Source organism: Hoplias malabaricus, chromosome 8 (genome assembly GCF_029633855.1).
Source record: "Hoplias malabaricus isolate fHopMal1 chromosome 8, fHopMal1.hap1, whole genome shotgun sequence".
NCBI classification, from domain to species: Eukaryota; Metazoa; Chordata; class Actinopteri; order Characiformes; family Erythrinidae; genus Hoplias; species Hoplias malabaricus.
In genome coordinates, this window is record NC_089807.1 from 41416789 (window position 1) to 41438843 (window position 22055).

A 22055-nucleotide genomic window follows, 5' to 3' on the forward strand; every position below is an offset into this window, starting at 1 on the left:
TCATTTCTATTTACGGAGTTATGGCTGGAATTTGATTAGCGTCTCTGGAGCACTGAGAGAGTTCGATTTAGCAGGTGTCCTGGCAGAAATTTCCAAACTGCATTTATTCAATAATCATGCTGTCATGAGTCCAAAGTGGCTCCGGACACTAGCAAGATTTTCTTTTTTACCATTACCCAGTGTTTAACAATCTCAATTAGTCAAGGGTCAGCTGGACATGCTAGAATTTGTAGAACCTTAGAGGAACTTTCGAATTAGGTTTTAAATTACACACTGAACTCTGAAAGCAAGGATAACATCCCTTTGAAATGAACTGCAATGCGTCTGGCTTCTTGTCATGTGCTTACACCACACTGGTGAGGTAATGGCACACTCAAATGTATTAAATCGATTAAAAATAAGACTCAAAGTTGGGATATTAAGTGTTTGAAAGAGATTTGAATTATATGTAAACAAAATATCTAACGTTTCTCATTCTGAGACTGTGTAAAAAAAAAACAAAAAAAAACAAAACAAACTAAAACTGAAGTATTAGTACATTAAATACACTGTGGCTAACATTGAAATCACCATATTCAAACCGTTTTAACCAAAACACACACACATTTATCCACAAGAATAGAACAAACATGCCTTAGCAGCTCTATAATAAACTATATTGCCTTTACCAAGCCATCATCCATCACTGATGTGCAGTGTAAAGGGGTTCTTATGCTGCTAACGTGTGTTGCTAACATCTAGCATGCACATAGACACTCTCTCACACACAATACTCAGACGCTATTTACACAGCTCTTTCTTGGTTTGTTAATTGTGCCTGAATACCAGCGCCAAAACAAAAGGAGTGCTAAACGCTTGCTATCACCCCCTCAGCATGTTTCACACTTTAAACCTTACGAGTGTGGGCTGTCAGAGACACGTCTGGCGTCTGCTGTTTGCCTCTTTAGCTTTGCAACGAAGGTACGGGAATAATGCAACAAACAGGTAAAGATAACATATTAGCATGCTAACCGAAGGCCTAAATCATCACACACTTGCTTTGTGTTTGAGCTCATTCAACTGCTACTTGAGTCAAATGTGTGTGAGACCACCAGTGTGATCCAAACACTTTCAAGAGTGCAGTCATGCAGAAGTTGACCTTACACTTACAGCAATGACACTTGGGGCGAATCCCATTTCAACTCTTAGCCCAACCACCCCTCCATTTTTCCTAGAGGTGCGGGGTCTCAATTCTTGTTGGAAAGGGGTGTAGAACCAAGGGGTAGGGCTATACACTCCTCGAAAGTGCATTTTTTATGGATACACCTTTCAAATGCAGGGCAATGAATGCCTTGTGAATCACTGGCAAGACAATGCATAAGCGACCAAAAAAGTCAGTATTTTCCCAGAACAAGCAGAAACCATCACTAGTAGCATGTTGATTCTCAGAACATTCCAGTCCACCTTAAGTGGTGAAGCAATGACATTCTAGCACCTATGGCTACTGCAGTATTTAAGGTGGCACTGGAAGTTCCCGAATGAGCAGCTGAATTAAGCTTCATCTCACAGAGAGTTAGGAGTGGGTGATAATATAGGATTGTCAAACTTTCGAAGGCTTATAATGTTGAAGTCCAGTATCCCTCCTCTGATATCACTGCAGACTGGCAGCAGAGGCACAACTCTTTTTTGTGTCGTGATTATGTATCTGATGTAAACACTACACCTTGCTTATGAACAAGATCACACTCGAAAACAAGTGGTAAACATAAGAAATGGGGTTCACCTTTATCTCAGACACAGAACGTAGTAGAGGCAGAGGGCTGGTGGAGAGGGGCAACCCAGAGGCTGACCCTTGTGACCCCTCCATCTTATCTCCATCTATCTGCCAGTGCTCTATCATCTGAAGCGAAAGGGACACCACAAATTCCAGCATTTGCAAGGGCCAGCGCTTCCCAAAGCAGCCACCATGCTCCCAGCATTGTTCCCAGTTCCGGCATGAGAGTCGCCTCCTATGTGGGAACAAGCTACACACACACACACACACACACACACACACACGGGTGGGCAACAGGGAGCGTGGGTCAGCGGCCATGAGGACCCCTCATAAATTCCTGCTGGAGGGCTTTTCCTTTCAGACTCAAGTGCTCATAGTTAACAGCACATGAAGTCAGTAGATGCTTTTTTGCTCATGTTGTAGAGGAAGCCGTGGATGGTTAAGGCCTTCAGTGCAGATCCTGAAGCCCTATACAACGAGAGGTTTTGCTTGACTGTATCTACCTAGACAACACAACGAAGATAATCCTGATTGGACAGCTTTCCATTAGGCCACGTATTTGCAACCAAAAGAAAATGATTAAATAAGTCTATCACAACAACTATGATGGAGTTCTGTTTTCTCAGATGGAAGATATTGTAGTTCATGGAAAAAATGTCAGTCTGGAATGTGCAGAGCTACTCGGATTGATGAAGTCTGGCATTGAAATGCCAGTGAAGTTGCTGGAACTGTATAAGAAAAAAAATAAGATGGAAACTCAGTTTCAGCTTTCAAAATATAACATAATTCAGCTTGCTGTTCTTGTAATGTCCATCGTTTCTTTTAAATTAGCAGAAAATGGTTGCATCTGGCCGATGTCCTGAATATCTGACAGGGAAAACTCCATGATCAGAAGCTTGAACTCAAGGAAAACAGCATTTCCAGACTGATAAGCCAACAATCCTGAAGCACTGGGAATTTATAGCGTACATAAAAGTAAAAATGTAGACTTTATCACAGTGAAATATACAATGTTTGAATGTGAACAAAATAGTTGAGACCTCTACTCTTCCGGGAAGCATTTACACAACATTTTCTGTGAGGATTTGATTGCATTCAGCCACGAGAGCACTAGTATGGCCGAGTGCTGATGTCGGAAGATTAGTTCTGGATCCTAATCCCCATTCCAGCTCATTCCAAATGTACTGAATGGAGCACAACCACTATAGAAACCTCCTCCACAGCCCAGTGCTTGTTTGGGGGTGGGGGGGTGGGGGGGGGGGGGCTTTTTACCCCTTATACCTTAGGCACATGTGTGGTTGCCCCTGAGCCCATTCTATTGGGTCAATGCTTTTCTCTGGGGATTATACAACCCAAACACCTTTGTCAGCAATGCACTTTAGAATAGCTGAATTCACTCAGTAGAATGGGTGTCCAGAGTTTGAGAGACCCCCAGGTATCAGATCGTTCCATTGTTGTCCCGGACTTTACGTAGACTTTATCCCCTTGTTTTCTAGAGTTTCTCCAGAGCTTCTATGTGAAGTAGCTATGGTTACATACCATTGCCTCTCTTCTAGACACTTGATCTTTGGTAGAAATGAAGGGTAAAACTCAAGGCCACTGCGAACATCACTTTTCAATGGAAAATATTCTTTCTTGCTCATTTTCTGGGTTAAATTTCCTTGGCGTCACAGGGTGAGGTGAATTAGACTGATGATCGCTGTTTAAAAAACAAACCCTCTCTTGCTCAATTAGGCCATTAGTCTGGCTACATAATGTGCTTGACACCGCATGGCTGGTCTCTTACTTACGCTGGCCCTCGTGGTGATCACAGAATTAAGAGCCTCAGACAGCTGTGAAATAAACACTATGGAAGGAAAATCCCTCACAGCGAACCTGCATTCCACTGCATTACAAGAGCCCTCGGTGAACTTGAGCTTTGACGGTTGAGAGACCCCCTGTAGGGAAACGGCCCTCCAAACCAATTATTTACCCACAGCTCCAAGGCCTCCAAGCTCAGTCCAGAGCCCTCCCCACCGGAGGCACATCACACAAGTCTGTCGTCAGTTTAACAATGGAGTATGATCCAGTCCAATATAGTTGGGGCCTTCTGTTTCTGTTCTCAAGCATGATGTTGATGTCAGTATTTCAGTATTGGTTTTATAATTAAAAAAAAAAAAACTGTGCTTGATTGTACGAGTGGATCAGACACAGCAGTGCTGCTGGAGTTTTTAAACCCCGTGTCCACTCTGTGAGACACTCCTCCCTCGTTGGTCCACCTTGTAGATTTAGAGTCAGAGACAGTAGCTCATCTGTCGCTGCACAGTGTGTGTCGCTCGTCCTCTAGTCCTTCATCAGTGACACAGGACGCTGTCGGCTGGATGTTTTTAAACCCTAGCAGCACTGCTGTGTCTGATCCACTTGTACTAGCACGACCATTGGTTAAAGGGAGGCAACAAAATATGTAGAGCAATCTGTAATTGTAGAATTGTAGGTGTGTGTGTGTGTATGTGTGCAATATGTTGAAATGGTGCTAGAACACAGAATGTATGATGAAACGCTACATAGAAAGAAGAAAGGGAAGGAGGGTGGGGGTGTTGAGGAGGGGGCGCGTGCCTCCTCTCTCTCTCTTCTCTCTCTCTCTCTCTCTCTCTCTCTCTCTCTCTCTCTCACACACACACACACACACACACACACATTCTCTCTCTCTCTCGGTAACCCTTTTGCTCTCCGATTCTCGCTGTGTGAAAGTTACATGAATTGCAGGCTGAAAAAAAAAGAGCAACAGAAAAAGGAGAGAAGAGAAAGGAGAAGAGAAGGAGGAGGGAGAGGAGAGGCAGAGCAGCGGAGTGACAGCGGGAAAAAGAACGATAAACCGCCTTCAACATGCCATTGAACCCGCCGCTTTGCTCCAGCTCCATCGCCTCAGAACAGCCTCGGAACTTTAAACGAACAAAGCACGTGCGCGCGCGAAAACAGTAGATTCAAAAAATAACGTTCAGCAACGGCATTTCTTAACGGTTTCTCGCCTAGTTTTGGGCATTTTTCGCTGTAAAATACTGGATATTCTTCACTTATTTCCCTGTTAAAAGGTTACCGAGGGGGAGAACGACTACAGACCTGCTGCTGAGAGCTACAAAAAAAGACGCTTGAGCAGAAGAGGAACTTTTTACGAAGCCGTTGTATCTCATTTCCTTTTTAAAAAATGAACTTTTTTGGATTAAGTGTGTTGCTCGCCTATTCGCCATTCCTCTACACGAACCTCGCTTTCCAGTCGAGTCACGATTACTACGACTACGATCCGGACGAAGGAGATGCCCTGGTAAGAACTATAATAGTGTGAAAACCTGGTCTGTTTGTTCATTGTTTATACTAATTTTATGCTGTGTTCTGTTTGTTTTCTTCCCTTATATCTATTTTTTATTAAAGCAGGGGTAAGCCAGGCCACCAGACTTGATGCTTCTATTGTTCCAGTGTCTGAAGTATTGCTGTAGGCAGTCTGGTGTTATTTATTTACTCTCTTTGGCGTGAGACAGGGTTTGACAGCAGTGGAAATGAGGCAGGAGAGATTGAAAACAAGGTGTCTACTTACTTTAAAGCTCACAGTGCAACACAATATCTACACAAGCTTTTGGTGACCAATGACATAAACCTATAGTTAAATATGTTAAAATAACCTTTTCCAGCAAGAATATATTTCCAAGGAGAAATTACTCAAAGCGTGTGCTTTTTGTAGTCATTTTTATTAATACATAATTTCAAAACATGAAAGTTTTGCTTATACAGTTGGTCCAACATTAAATATACAAACTTATATTAAAAGTTCTTAGAGTTTTGGATGAATCATTGATATTTGTCCAAGTTAGCGTTCACTGAAAACTGATGTAGCATTTTAAACGTGTCCCTGTACTAAAGAGCTATCAAATGTCATGCAAGTTTTAGTGTTGCCCAACAGTCACCATAATCTACTTTGTTTTAAAATAGAAAAACAGAACTGGACGTGTGCACTGAAGGGTTTCATGAAAATCACCCAGAGTCGACCCTTTGAGGCAGGTGTCATTGGGTCACTGTGTGTGAGAGAGGAGGGAGATTATGGGTTTCTCAGCAGCGAAATGACACATAATCTCAAACACGTGGCCATTTGGTCATGCGATAGGCTTAATTGGTTGGATTAAAGTCGCTACCAGAGATGATTATTCTCCTCAGAACTTAAAACCCAGACACAATGTGAGGAGACCCATTTGTTTTTGGTCTTAACCCTCGCAAACATTGTAAGCATCGTAATTTTGGTGTTGCTTTTGGCTCCCAGATGCACCAGCATTAGCAAATTGCCCTTGTTTGAGAGAGCAGTCATTAGGAAGGTTCAGGAATGGCTTGACATTGCGCTCTGCCTCTTGATATATGACAATGCTAAGTTCTGTGGATCTTGTGTAAATGCACTGCACGGTTAATAAATGATCCCATATGCCTTACAAGGCAAGGTGGAAGTCTCGACAACAACTTGAAGCACTTCCCATACGTTATGTGTGATACAGACTGAGCACTAATCGTGATTGCCCCAAAATTAGACTTGCTTTGTTTTTATAGCTTTGCTATAATCTCTGGAGTCTACGTAAAATTCATAGCTTATTAAGATCCATTTTGTTGGAATTCATGGAGTGTGATGGAGGGGGGGTGAAGTTGTCTTACCCAATGACAACAAGCGAAACTGAGCACAATTTCTAATGGTTTATTTTAGATCCATTTGGGGGATATTTATCTTGTGCTTGAGCCACGGTGGTGAATAATTGTTCTATAATTGCACATGTGGCTGTGGAACCCCAAGCAGGAAAGGATCAGCAGCACTTTCAGGCTTCCATACCTCATTGGACATCACTTGTCATCGAGCTAATACGCCGACCGTATCTCTCACTTCTTAAACATTTACTTTGTGACTAACATCAGGCAGGGGAAAGCTCTCCTCTTGGTTATCACCAGCAGTGTGACACCCTTAAAGTCTAGAATGACTTATGCAGTTGTGGCTTTCATGGTTGAGAAAGTGTCTAGCAGATTTGAGGAAGCCTGCTGTAATCTCTTGGTTATTCATTATTTTAAGACTGGTCTTTGGGAGTGCTCTGGTCAATTAAGACCATTACACAATGATTTTTTTTTTCCAGATTACTTGCAAAATTACTGCAGGAATAAGGTCATGTGAAGTGGATTATTCAAAAGCTTCTATAGTTTTACATTCAGAAGCTACGATTTCATTTATTTTCATTTGCTGAAACAGATGTTAACCTAAGCATCAGGACATATTTAAGCATATATTTGAAAAGTTATTAAATATATCTTTTTGGAATATATCGTTTACTGTGTCCACATGTGCCTTAACTACAGCTTCCAATTTTCTTCCAATTTTCAAGATAAGCTGCAGGTTTAAGCTAAAATGTATGATTCTCTCAGTCCCCCAAAATTGACACAACATTTAGCCGTTGATTCAACGTTGAAATAACGTAATGACTGCCGTCGAATCAACGTTCTCTTAAGGTTGAAAATGAAAGTTGAAAAGACGTCCACACACAGACATTGAAAAGACGACTATTAGACGTATTTTGGACGTCCATTGACGTTATTAATTGGTCCCGAAATAAATTACTCGTATAAAATGCGCTTTGGACGTCCACTGATGTTATCGATTGGTCACCACTTAACTAACTTATTAAGATGGAATTTGGACGTCCATTGACGTTTAGAATATGTCTTGACGGACAGACTACTTTTAGACCTATTTTGAACGTCCAGGGACGTTCCTTGTTTACTGGGATTCTAATCTCAGATGTCCACATCAGTTAAAAAAAGTATCCTGATGCAGAAGTGATGAAAAGGGACGCTGGAGGGCTGGAGTTAACACAGGTTTGTGTTTGTTCTGATTCTAACACGTCTTTTAAACCCAGTGTGGGGTTAATCAGGTGTGTTTCCATGGGAAAAAAAATCACTGTGATGTGCTTCAGCTCTCCAGGAGTGGGACTAATTTAAGGATTCCCTTGGGACCCCATCCTCTCTCTTGTGTGTGTGTTTAAGTGAGGAGGGAGATAATTTAAGAGAAGTACACAAAAGCCAGGTGGGGATTTTACACAGGTGCCTTCTGTGTGTTGTCCTTATCTGCACTTTAATGAGATGTTTACCTGCCAGCCCCTTTTTCTTCACTCTCTTATCAGCACAGCCGTCTTTTGTTGCTCTGGGAGGAGGCAGGGCCAGTCAAACGAGGAGGTGACATAAGCATGAGGTCTTGGGAAGCTCCACTGGGAGAATAAAGCTTCAGCTGGCCCTGTGTGTTGGGCAAATGTTGCAATTGTGCTATTTCACTATTGCATTCATAAGCAATTTTGTATTACAGTTGTGAAATGGCTACGTGACAAATTTGCAGCCAGACTGACCACCGCAGGAAAGTAGATTCTAGGAGGTTGTACCACATAGTGTATTAAAGAATTGAATGGGAATTGTCTGTCTATTATGTGCAGAGGTCATAGAACTTTGCGTAAAGATTTGCTGATGTTGGTATAACAATAGTAAGTTGTTTTTGGCTGATTTGTACTTGTAAATCCAAGTTGTCTCAGATATCTCACCCAATTCTCTCCTTTTTACCACTGTCTTTCACCCACTCATTCTCTCTCATCTTTATTTCACATCTCTTTTTCCATTCTCTTTCCTTCATTTGGGAATTTTGGGGAAATCTTTGGAGTTCAATGTGATTACTTTCCATACATTAATTCTGAGGCCTGTTACTTTGGCAAGAACATCATAATGTCCACCTTTTCCCACTTAACGCTTGAGTACTGCACATAATGTGCCAGATTGTAGATTAGATGTGCATATACATAACACATGGTTGGTTTGAACTAAACACAGATTTGTGATTTGAAAATTGCACTCATTCAGGTTACGTTTGCGATATAGGAATAATCACTCATTCAGCCTTTAATACCTCAGGGTCTATCTGAGGTCATCCGTGACTGTCGTAGTCTCTGTACGCTAGCTGTACTCTAATCTAAATGTCTGTTTATAAACACACATGACCCATTTCCACCAACGAGGAACCGGATCCGTTTCTGATCATAAACCTAATTTGAAAGAGTTTGGCCACCAACTTAAAATGGTTCCTGAACCGGAAAAATTAATCAGCGGTTAAAGGCAACCTGGAAAGCATGTCAAGATAAAGCTCCAGAAAGAGCACAGAGCCTCAAATGATGCTTAAATAATCACATTATCTGATTCCTGATTAGGAAAGAAAAACGGGAAGGAAATTAAAACAGGAAAGTGCTCAGTTTGTGTGTTTTCTGAGGCTGTGGTCAGTGCAAATGGAGGTGTGTTGGATATTTTTCTCTGCTGTTCTCACTGTTCACAAACTCAGCAGGACGGCTCAGAACGCTGTTAAATTTACACGCGTCAGAACCAGCTGTAAACAGTGGATAAAACATGACTTACCTTAAAGGTCCCCATAAAACCGGTGGAATCACGGTCTAGTTCACCGACTATCACCAAGGTCCCAAGAATCTGGAACAGGGTAGGTTCATGAACATGAATTGTTTTGCTGGAACAGGGCTAACGATGGACTCCACCCAGTTCTCTTCATCAGAGGACAACAGATGCACTGGTGGCCCTCAATTAGCTGGAGAACTACCACAGAAACCACCACTGTTGTTAGCAGGTGGGTCCTTGCCATATGTGTGCATTCCTATTCTATCATGGGCATGTCATTTTTGCTTGCTGCTGCACTGTATTCCAATGTTAGACATTCTTAATCCCATACATAGATATATGTTGATATTGTACTCACCCAAAATCAGTGCAGTCTGGCCTCAGAGTTTTGGTTCAGACTTAGATTCTCTGAAATTGGTGTTTTACACTCTCACAGGCCGCAGTGCAAAAATGCTGTTGTACATTTTCATGTTACTAGACAAACTCCACCAAGGTGAAGTACAGATGCTACAGCTTTGCTGAAAATGTTAACATTCCCCTTTCATTGATCCAAGCACAATGTTTGCTTGTGAAATGTGTGCAATAAGAGGAGAAATTGAATTACAAGTGCCCTTTGTAACTGTCAGAATCCTACACTTTTCCTCTCCAAGCGTCTCTACGGTCTCATTGTTTTGGTTCAGCTCTGAAATCCGACTTTGTCTCTGTGCTGAGTGTAATCTAGCAGAAGCATACTTGGCTAAACTCCCACACTGTAATCTAGTTCTATCACTTCATTCCCTTTGGCAGATCTGAGGAGAGCAGAGAAACTAACCCTCATTGCTTAAGGTGCTGGGCAACAATGTTGTTTCTTTTTGTATTCTCCCTTGAAAATATCAGGTTTAAAGCTAAAGTAATGAGACGTGGAGGCCTTTTATGACGTGCCAGAGATTGCTACTAAAAGCAGTCCAGTCCAAATAAAGATAATAAAAATTGTGTTGAAAAATGTCATATATTACTAATGTATAATGTGTGTATGTTAAAGAAACAGAATTCCTGTCCATTGCCTCACCGGAGTAGGCCTAGGTCTCGTCTTGAAAACAGATACAGAAGCGCTATGTTTTCAAAGGAGTCATGCTTCAGTTAACCATTTGAACTGTGACCTTGTGTTGGCTGTGGAGGAGATCAGGAGGACTGGCTTTAGCTCTCGATTCCAGGCTTTGTGTGTATGTATGAGGCTGGTCTGAAAGTAAAAGCTGATGCTTCACTCTTCAGGGCTGCATTGGAGAGATAAGCTCAGTCCTGCCACTCAGACTCAGCCGTCTGGTTTGCAGTGGCTTTGGTCACATATGGTGACACGGCTATAAGGTAAAAAGATAGTGTGCTTTGCCTTTCTAGGCTTTGGGATTTACTCAGTCAGGTTTGATGGGGTTTGCCATGAGCAGCTCATGCATGTGTATGTCCACTTTTCCCGGTTCTTAGAGCTTCATTTTGTGTGCACTGTACTGAGCAGTCGTGCAGCAGGGGAAGCCTATGGGGCTTGTTATTCTGAAGTTGTTTCATTCTTAAGTGAAGATGTTATCTCACTCTTCTATTCCACTGTTGTCTCCACACAACAGAAATCTTCAGGACGCATTGAAATGTAAAGGAATGATTCAATGAAAAAGCAGTTTTTCGCTTTAATATGGGTTTTTACTTCTGGAGCAAGAAGGAATCAAATGCATACCCTCATCCTTGGTTAACAACGAGGTCATAAAGGACACTGACATGTCTGTAGAAAACAAATAAAGACCTGGATATGGCTTGAGAATGTATTTTTAAGGTGTGTTCAGACTTGTAGCTCAGTTCCTCTTGGTCCGAAAAAAGAAAAGGAAACCCATGCAGACACAGGAAAAATGTACCACACTCCTCACAGACAGTCACCCAGAGGAAACCCACGCAGACACAGGGAGAACACACCACACTCCTTACAGACAGCCACCTGGAGGAAACCCACGCAGACACAGGGAGAACACACCACACTCCTCACAGACAGCCACCTGGAGGAAACCCACGCAGACACAGGGAGAACACACCACACTCCTCACAGACAGTCACCCGGAGGAAACCCACGCAGACACAGGGAGAACACACCACACTCCTCACAGACAGTCACCCAGAGGAAACCCACGCAGACACAGGGAGAACACACCACACTCCTCACAGACAGACACCCGGAGGAAACCCACGCAGACACAGGGAGAACACACCACACTCCTCACAGACAATTACCCGGAGGAAACCCACGCAGACACAGGGAGAACACACCACACTCCTCACAGACAATTACCCGGAGGAAACCCACACAGACACAGGGAGAACACACCACACTCCTCACAGACAGTCACCCGGAGGAAACCCACGCAGACACAGGGAGAACACACCACACTCCTCACAGACAATTACCTGGAGGAAACCCACACAGACACAGAGAGAACACACCACACTCCTCACAGACAGTCACCCGGAGGAAACCCACACAGACACAGAGAGAACACACCACACTCCTCACAGACAGTCACCCGGAGTAAACCCACGCAGACACAGAGAGAACACTCCTCACAGACAGTTACCATTTTTGTTTTCTTTTTTGTTTTATTTATTTAATTTTGTTTTTCCCAAAAATATAAAATGGTAGTTGTTACCATAAAATGACAAATGAGTGGTTGAATGTTTGAATTACAATTATATATCACACACACACACACACAAGCTTTAAAATGTACTTGTACACCTAATAAAACTTCATATAAAGGTGGTAGTTTAGTTTTGAATGAGAGTCTGCATCACTGGGCACTACAGCTAATCTGACCCACTTTACTAAACAACTACATGAAGAAACCAGTATTTGTGACATAACCACGTGTAAACAGCAGTGTCTAATTAGTGCAGTGGAGCTGGATGGCTGCCCACCTGACGTCCCAAAACCTCACCTATTCATTCTCAGCAGCCCAGTGACCACACGGTGTTGGCGGTTTCTGTGTGGCCCTCCAAGTTTCCACTGCTCACGTTTTAATCTCTTCCAGAGGAGGCGAGGCTCCAGGTCAGAGCACAGTTAAAAATGCCTGTGTCTGCGCCCTCTGACCTCTCTGCAGCAGTGAGCATGTTCATGCCTTCCGATGAAGCTCAGTGAAGCGAGGCGCCTGCCACCGCTTCCCTGCAGATTATTTTAACATGTTGCTCGCCGCAAAGCTCGGATGCTCTACCGTGGAAAAGGGAAGAAGAAAGCCACAACGTTTCCTGTGTCAGAACTGAATAGCCCATAGCTGTTTCATGGCTGATCTTGGAAGCTGAGACAGCACTGATTCATCCAACACCTCAGCAAACAGTGTCCTTGCAAATTTAAAATTTCAAAAATGTAGTGAATAGTTTCTTCCGTTTAACTGTTTTAAGGAAGCTGTATTAATTCAGACTTTTCTGAGGAACAGAGATTCCTCAGTTACGTCTTAATGAGGTTCACTTCTGAAGTTTAGAAGTTCCTCTTCTTGAATCTTCTCTTCTTCTTTGTGGACGTACTCATTTGTTTTGGACCGTGGTCTTGGTGCAGGACCCATCTGCAATACTCTGTTTATTTCAGAGGAAAACAGAGTGGACGTTCGTGCTGTAGGGGATTCTAGAACATTCCTGTGAAGTTTCATTACTTGCTATCTTTTTTTTTTCTTCCACTTTGAGCTTCTTGGCTGTTAGCTATGGTTCAGTGCTCTGCCCGGGAGCTTTGGTAACCCGTTCTGCACTGAGGGGCATCAGCAGTATTTTTGCAGATGTCTTCAGTAATTCCTAGACTGTGACTGTTGTATGCCAGGATTAGCTTTAGCCTGTTAGCTTCAGCCTCTTGGTGAGGAACACATTTAGCGGTTTGTGTCTTTTATTTTTAGATGTGCTATATTTTCTACAGTGAAATCATAAAAGATAAATATATTTAATGCCAAACTGGATCAAGATTGCATTAACTGGGTCACATTTCTTCTTCTTCATCTTTGTACTTTGATATATTTAGTAAAAGTTACAGCATGTGTTTTTAACTGCCTGTCACTGCTATGGTGAACACACTCCTCACAGACAGTCACCCAGAGGAAACCCACGCAGACACAGGGAGAACACACCACACTCCTCACAGACAGTCACCCGGAGGAAACCCACGCAGACACAGAGAGAACACACCACACTCCTCACAGACAGTCACCCGGAGGAAACCCACGCAGACACAGGGAGAACACACCACACTCCTGACAGACAGTCACCTGGAGGAAACCCACGCAGACACAGGGAGAACACACCACACTCCTCACAGACAGTCACCCGGAGGAAACCATATTAAACTGAGGTTTGTAAGTCATAAGGCTTCGTAGGTGGGCTCTCCAAAGACTAGGATGACCTTATGTTTTGAGAGTATCTAATGGACTACAATCTATTTAATCTCCCGTAAGACATATTTAAAACAGCAGGATCACCTTTTGTCTAAAGCCTGTATCCATGGTGCAGTTAGCGCTGATGGAAACTGGAAAGCCACAAGAAGCTTCTTGTCCGAGTAAAGTCAATTTTTCTCTGCTTTTGATACTGTTGTGGGTTTCAGTGCAAACAGTTCAGTCTCATCCAGGTGGGGTTTGTACACAATGACAGCAAAGCAAAAGAACATCAAGCATGTTCGTGTCTCGTTTGAATGTATTTTATTAATTTAATTATGTACAATGCGTGGGTAAAACACACATTCACTCACTCACTCACACCTGTGGACACTTTTGAGTCACCAATCCACCTACCAATGTGTGTTTTTGGACTGTGGGAGGAAACCGGAGCACCCAGAGGAAACCCACGCAGACACAGAGAACACACCACACTCCTCACAGTCAGTCACCCGGAGGAAACCCACGCAGACACAGAGAACACACCACACTCCTCACAGACAGTCACCCGGAGGAAACCCACGCAGACACAGGGAGAACACACCACACTCCTCACAGACAGTCACCCGGAGGAAACCCACGCAGACACAGGGAGAACACACCACACTCCTCACAGACAGTCACCCGGAGGAAACCCATGCAGACACAGGGAGAACACACCACACTCCTCACAGACAGTCACCCGGAGGAAACCCACGCAGACACAGAGAACACACCACACTCCTCACAGACAGTCACCCGGAGGAAACCCACGCAAACACAGGGAGAACACACCACACTCCTCACAGACAGTCACCTGGAGGAAACCCACGCAGACACAGAGAACACACCACACTCCTCACAGACAGTCACTCGGAGGAAACCCACGCAGACACAGAGAACACACCACACTCCTCACAGACAGTCACCCGGAGGAAACCCACGCAGACACAGGGAGAACACACCACACTCCTCACAGACAGTCACCCGGAGGAAACCCACGCAGACACAGAGAGAACACACCACACTCCTCACAGACAGTCACTCATAGCGGTAATCGAACCCACAACCTCCAGGTCCCCAGAGCTGTGTGACTGCGACACTACCTACTGCACCACCCCAAATAGCTTCCTTGCCTCACTGAAATCGTATCCTGCAGCTGCTCAGTCTTAAACATTACTGTCATTTACATAAGATATCATAAGATGTGGCTTCTGTATTTCAGCAGCTATTATTGGTTATATGTTATGTCACTAATAGGGAGAATCAAAACCTGTCTTGGGTGCTGTACTGTTTAAGAACAGCCACTAGAATACACACAATAACTTTACACATTCACATTCATTCATAATTCATGGATCTATGAATATGCAAATGGTCTGCACCTCTGTTTCCACTTAGCCTTCCGCCACTCGCCAGCAGCTCATTGATGGGAATTGTTCATAAGGAAGTCTCTGAATCTGGACAGAGACTGTGCCTGTCTGAGTAAGGAATCGAACCCCCATATTGTTTACTAAAAATATATAGAGGTAAATATGAGAGTGTAGTGTGAGGAGTTGTGCAAACATCCTTGGTATATCACAGTTTGTTTCTGAACGGGGAATATTTGTCTTCCATTTGTGGGCTCTACTGGAGCCACATATGAAATGATTTGGTGTCAGCATATTTCTGAACTCTTCTAATTCAATCCATTGTGACGCTGCGGTATTGCATTGTAATGCAAAAGGGAAAATGGGCATTGAACTATTTACGCCACACACTGTGAACTGCATTGTTTGAAACTGGCTTCAGTGCTCCTCCTGCCTCCCAGCTCTGGAGTCACAAGGGTCGGATCGGCTCAGCCTTCGCGGTTCTTCATTCAGAAGATCTTTAAAAGCACTGACTCATGTCGGTATTTAAAGTATCATGACTCCAGGAAAGGGAAGAGAGTGTGGTTACTCCTCCAGCATCTAGGATGGGGTCCTGTTTTACCCCTGGCTTCTTTCAAGGTTTGTGGAGGATCTTTCCTGCCAGCGTCGGCCTTGGCCTGCTCACTGGGGACCGGACCCAGATTTCTGTTTGCAGGAGTTTTGAAAGGAATAGATTTGTTTTAATATTTGTCTTAAATTCTACAACTTGTGTTGCGTCAGTTAAAATGTCTCCAAAGTTTATTTTTCTTAAGCCCTTCGTGTTGACTTTTAGAGTGGCATTCGTCAGCACATAACCGGCCAAGCTTTAGAACTGATGCCGCTGGCTCTCCCTAATGGGTCCAACAGGTATTGCTGAAGACTGGAGAAAAGATTTCCATTTGGAAGACCCAGATTTGTGTGTGTGAGACACTGCAGGGTCAGGCTGATGGTTGTGAATCACATTAGAAAGTGTGTTATATCCTTTACTAGGCCTGAAATGTTGTGCTCTGTACGTCAGTAGAGCATCTCCGTTGACCTCGTGAAGGAAATATAGCATGAATTGAGTTTGTTTAAAGGAAATGGAGAAGTGCATCTGAATTTCTGAGTGTGTTCTGTTTCCTTTCTTCATATGAAGGTACAGTTATGTTGAGTTCATCCCAGGCCATGGTCGTATCTCTAAGGTTTCCATCAGGTGCCATAGGAGGCCTAATGATACCTCAGACCTTTTTCTGACCCCTCACCAATCTCCTGCTGGAACCTCAGGTTTGCCTTTCATCTGCCTGTTATTTCAGGCAGGGCATTACGCTCAGTGCTCTCAGACTCGGAGCTCATTCAAGAAGGCAGTGTACTTGGTCTTGCCTCTGGAGCCTGTTTCTGGAGGATCAAAGTGGTGTCTGGAGCAGATCCTGTGTGTGTTTCTCAAATCCTGCTGACCTGCTCCTGCACACAGGTGAATTCAGTATCACAGTCTTGACACCAGCTCTTTCCATGGCAACTAGAGTGTTCTGAGTGGGTAATAAATATACCCTTATTTTTCTTAGAATAGGCATATTCTCACCCTTCTCTTCAATTAACACAGCTCTGGTTCTTAATGAACCATCTGTGACCTGGTTTACTCAAAACCCAGCAAGGATCAAACCCCACAACTGTTCAAAATGGTCAATTTCAGCGCCTGTTCCTTTAAATGATAATGAGCCACTCGCTGTTCACCCCGACCCCGAGTGCACAGCAGTGAAGAGCGAGGCACCGAAGCTCTGTTGTCTTATTTCTCCGCACTTCTTGTGTCTCTTTTGCTGTGGTTAACCTTGTCTTTGCCGTCTCACATAAACACAGGTCCAGCGCTGTGATTGGACAGACTCAGATGGGGGGGCGGAGCCATTCTAAAGTCTCTGCACTTGACGTCAGAAGCAAAGCAGAATCAGAACGTCTCGTTTTATCCTGTGTTTTCTAACTTAGGCTGCACACAGTATACGGACTGGCTGGTCTTGTTTCACAGTGTGTGTGTTGGTGGGCTCCAGATTCACACAGTAATGTGCACTCTGTCGGTATATGTCCCCTTTAAATGGAATGGACGTATATGTGGAAAGAGGAAAGAAACTAGACTTTATGATGAGAAATATTAAAATGTCTTTTAAAATCATAAATATTTAAATATAGTTAAGGTGCATAATGTTATATATTAAAATACATGAACAGTGGTCTCTGACTTTTGCACAGCTCTGTTTACAGCGGTACAAAGGTCTGATAAAGAGTTTTAACTGATGTAATTAAATAGCTCATGAGCTCAACGTGTCTGACCACCAGCTTTCTAACATCTCCCTCTCACTGGAGGCCCGTTATGTGCTGTTGTTGTTATTATTAGTTTATGAGCGTGTATATGGCTGATGATCTAAAGCTCTCTCGTGTGTTTGATGGCCCTCAGTCTGCTCGTAGAGACTTTTTCCTGTGGTGCTGGCTTGCTGAATATCTGTTAAAACAATTCCCCTCTTTACAGCATGTGAGCTCAGTCTTAGTGGGCAGTTTTTGTGGAGAGAGGAAGCAATAAGATGACCTTGTTTTCTTGCTGTTTCCTCTCCGTTGCGCTTTTGTGTTGCAACTAGACCTTTTCAGATATTTCTAAGAATGAGTAATTGTGACTGGGAGTGAATTTCCATCACTACACTTCTTGGCGATGCTTCTCGGTGATATCACTGCTGAATTGAGGGCTACAGTGTGCTTCGCATGACATTGTTTTCCACATATTTTGAGCATCAGGTTCAGTCAGCTCTTGAACTTCATGATATTTTGATATTTTCAAAGTTTAATGCATCTCTAACTGAGATTTTTTTTTGTTTAAATGGGATTTGTGGATTTTTAGGGTTCACATTCAGAAAGTGATCTGTATCTGTTTAATGTGAACGAATCTGTCCCTGAAATAGCAAATCAAAATGTTTGTGGCTCCATCCCAAATGGGCCCCTAAACCCTGCGTGGTGCAAGATTTAGGTCTTTTACTAATGTCTTCGGCACCTAAGCACCATCCATTAATATTCAGCTCTTACATGTACTCTCTTTTCTAACATTCAGTGTGTTGTTTTGGTGCAGAAGCTATGGTTTCATCACCACGTAATGCACTATGTAGGAAGCAGGGAGCTGTTTGAGACACAGCCTGAAGTCTCTGCCGTCGCTGACCACAGGTCGCATGACCAGGAATCGGATACAAATCAGATCTAAAGCCACATATGAAAGCGACTCAAATCTGATGTTTCAAAAGATCGTATTAGACCTGTTCACACAGCTCTAAACAATTCAGATTTCAATTCAGTGTCACATTAAAGCAAAAAATCAGATTTGAGTCTCTTCCGTCTGGTAATGTGTAATCTTCAACTACTCAGGGCTTGTCTTCAACTACTCAGGGCTTGTTTTTCAACTAATCAGGGCTTGTTCTTCAACTACTCAGGGCTTGTCTTCAACTACTCAGGGCTTGTTCTTCAACTACTCAGGGCTTGTTTTTCAACTACTCAGGGCTTGTCTTCAACTACTCAGGGCTTGTCTTCAACTACTATGGGCTTGTTCTTCAACTACTCAGGGCTTGTTTTTCAACTACTCCGGGCTTGTTCTTCAACTACTCAGGGCTTGTCTTCAACTACTCAGGGCTTGTCTTCAACTACTCCGGGCTTGTCTTCAACTACTCAGGGCTTGTCTTCAACTACTCCGGGCTTGTTCTTCAACTACTCAGGGCTTGTCTTCAACTACTCCGGGCTTGTTCTTCAACTACTCCGGGCTTGTTCTTCAACTACTCAGGGCTTGTTCTTCAACTACTCAGGGCTTGTTCTTCAACTACTCAGGGCTTGTTTTTCAACTACTCAGGGCTTGTTCTTCAACTACTCAGGGCTTGTTCTTCAACTACTCAGGGCTTGTTTTTCAACTACTCAGGGCTTGTTTTCAACTAATCAAGGCTTGTTCTTCAACTACTCAGGGCTTGTCTTCAACTACTCAGGGCTTGTTCTTCAACTACTCAGGGCTTGTTCTTCAACTACTCAGGGCTTGTCTTCAACTACTCAGGGCTGGTTTTTCAACTACTCAGGGCTTGTTCTTCAACTACTCAGGGCTTGTCTTCAACTACTCAGGGCTTGTTTTTCAACTACTCAGGGCTTGTTCTTCAACTACTCAGGGCTTGTTCTTCAACTATTTAGGGCTTGTTCTTCAACTACTCAGGGCTTATTCTTCAACTACTCAGGGCTTATTCTTCAACTACTCAGGGCTTTTTCTTCAACTACTCAGAGCTTGTTCTTTAACTACTCAGGGCTTGTTTTTCAACTAATCAAGGCTTGTTCTTCAACTACTCAGGGCTTGTCTTCAACTACTCAGGGCTTGTTTTTCAACTACTCAGGGCTTGTTTTTCAACTACTCAGGGCTTGTTCTTCAAATACTCAGGGCTTGTTTTTCAACTACTCAGGGCTTGTTCTTCAACTACTCCGGGCTTGTTTTTCAACTACTCAGGGCTTGTTTTTCAACTACTCAGGGCTTGTGCAAAAATTTGTTATATATATTGTAAAATAAACTGCATGTTTCTACTTTTTTTGTTGTTTTTTAAGCACTTTAAGGATTGCTGCTGAATTCTGTTGTACATGTGCAATGACAATAAAATCTATCTATCTATCTATCTATCTATCTATGTGAACAAAGCCTGGTTAGAGCTCCTCAAATAAAGCTTCAGAAATCAAAACCAAACGTGGTGCTTTTTTATATTTCCCTAAACAGTGAACGTGACAGGTTTTGATTGTGTAATTTAGGAGGAATGTGTTGAATTTGTGTGGAAATCACAGCATGGTGAACCTGGCTCTTGTGTGTTATTATGATGGAGGTTGTAAGGAATTCCCTTCTTGGATGAGGAGTCCAGTTACAGGATCCAGTATGGCTCAGGACACTGGCAGAGGCCTAGAGGATATACACAAACCTCTCGGTCCAATTCAGTTTCCTGGCTTCTCCTCTGCATTGGGCTTGCGCTTCAGTGAATCCCGGCCAGAGGAAAGAAGAGATTGTGAGCCACGGAACAGGAATGCATTTCAGTTCAGGAAATCCGAAACATCCTCTCGCTGTCCTTTTTCAAAGCCTCCTCATCCGTGAGTCAGAGTCTCAGCTCAGGGTGATGTTCAGGTTGCCTTTATGTTGTTTGGAGGGATTAGCTGCTGTGGCATTTGTTTGGTTTTGACTTGACTTTGTGGGGAACCCTTTACTTCATTCACAGCAGGAGTTTCCGTTGTGATTCAGCCGATCAGAAGGATACAGTGAGGGTTAACCCAGAATGCGGTTTATAAGCAGAAATTTGTGGTCCATTTCTGATTATTAATGCAGGCCTTCCTGTGTCTCATCTCCCTCCTGATGCCATTCATTTCCTCTGTTGCACAACCATTCACATTATAAACACACAGGATCTCAATTAACTGCACAGAACATAGAGCTTCCCGTTAAATTTAACCAGTTGAATCAGTGTGGTTTCTGTCCTTTAAAGGCTTCAAATACATGAAATCATCCCAATGTCACCTACTTCTTAGTTGATAGGTGCAGTTTCTCTTTGTCGTTAAGATACTGGTCTAACACAACAACTCTCTCTGGACTTGTGATTGAGATCTTGCCTGAAACTAGAGCTGAACAATTTGGGGGAAATATTGAATTCTATTATTTCTGTCCAATATTGCAGCCCTGATTTAATTTGCAATCGTTTTCCTGTGAATGAAGGTCCAGGCCTGGTGCATTATCAAGAAGATCTGGCTTTAATGTTGAACAGTAAATGTACAGTCGTTTGATTGGGGTTGTGGTCATGGCTGTTACAGAAGTTAAATGTCCCTGTTTTAAACTTGCACAGACATAGTTCTTGATGTTGGATGGTTAAATTAAAACTGCAGCTCTTGCATTTTAAAAATTACAATCTTTCAAACCGGGAATCATCTTTACTTCATCTATTTTCTGTAACCAGTTCATCTTAAGCTATCACATACTCACACCTGTGGACAATGACATACAGCTACTTCATCTACCGGAGCACCTGGAGGAAACCCACACAGACACAGAGAGAACACACCACACACATCTCACAGACAGTGATCCAAGTAGAGTAGGGATCTCACCCAGGACCCCGACGCCCTGCAGCACCACCATGCCATCCTCCTACTAGACACCATTTTTACCTTCCATTTTGTTGTTTTTATTCTTGCACATAACTTTACCAAAGCAATCTCTGAGCCAGAAGAAACCCACACAGACACAGGGAGAACACACCACACTCCTCACAGACAGTCACCCGGAGGAAACCCATGCAGACACAGAGACAACACACCACACTCCTGACAGACCGTCACCTGGAGGAAACCCACGCAGACACAGGGAGAACACACCACACTCCTCACAAGACAGTCACGCGGAGGAAACCCACGCAGACACAGGGAGAACACACCACACTCCTCACAAGACAGTCACCCAGAGGAAACCCATGCAGACACAGAGAGAACACAACACACTCCTCACAGACAGTCACCCGGAGGAAACCCACACAGACACAGGGAGAACACACCACACTCCTCACAGAGAGTCTCCCGGAGGAAACCCACGCAGACACAGGGAGAACACACCACACTCCTCACAAGACAGTCACCCGGAGGAAACCCACACAGACACAGGGAGAACACACCACACCCCTCACAGACAGTCACCCGGAGGAAACCCACACAGACACAGGGAGAACACACCACACTCCTCACAGACAGTCACCCGGAGGAAACCCACGCAGACACAGGGAGAACACACCACACTCCTCACAGGCAGTCACCTGGAGGAAACCCACGCAGACACAGGGAGAACACACCACACTCCTCACAGACAGTCACCCGGAGGAAACCCATGCAGACACAGAGACAACACACCACACTCCTGACAGACAGTCACCTGGAGGAAACCCACGCAGACACAGGGAGAACACACCACACTCCTCACAAGACAGTCACGCGGAGGAAACCCACGCAGACACAGGGAGAACACACCACACTCCTCACAAGACAGTCACCCAGAGGAAACCCATGCAGAAACAGAGAGAACACAACACA

The 22055-nt window shown here is 43.6% G+C and overlaps 1 protein-coding gene across 1 annotated transcript in view; it reads left to right on the forward strand.

Annotated features, from left to right (window-relative positions):
• Nucleotides 1–4458: 4458 nt before the first annotated feature.
• vegfc (vascular endothelial growth factor c) overlaps nucleotides 4459–22055 on the forward strand; it is a 58570-nt gene continuing 40973 nt past the window's right edge. The window contains exon 1 of the mRNA XM_066678385.1: nucleotides 4459–5054. Coding sequence (XP_066534482.1) covers nucleotides 4938–5054 — 117 coding nt within the window. The 5' untranslated portion in view covers nucleotides 4459–4937. The remainder of the gene's footprint in view (nucleotides 5055–22055) is intronic.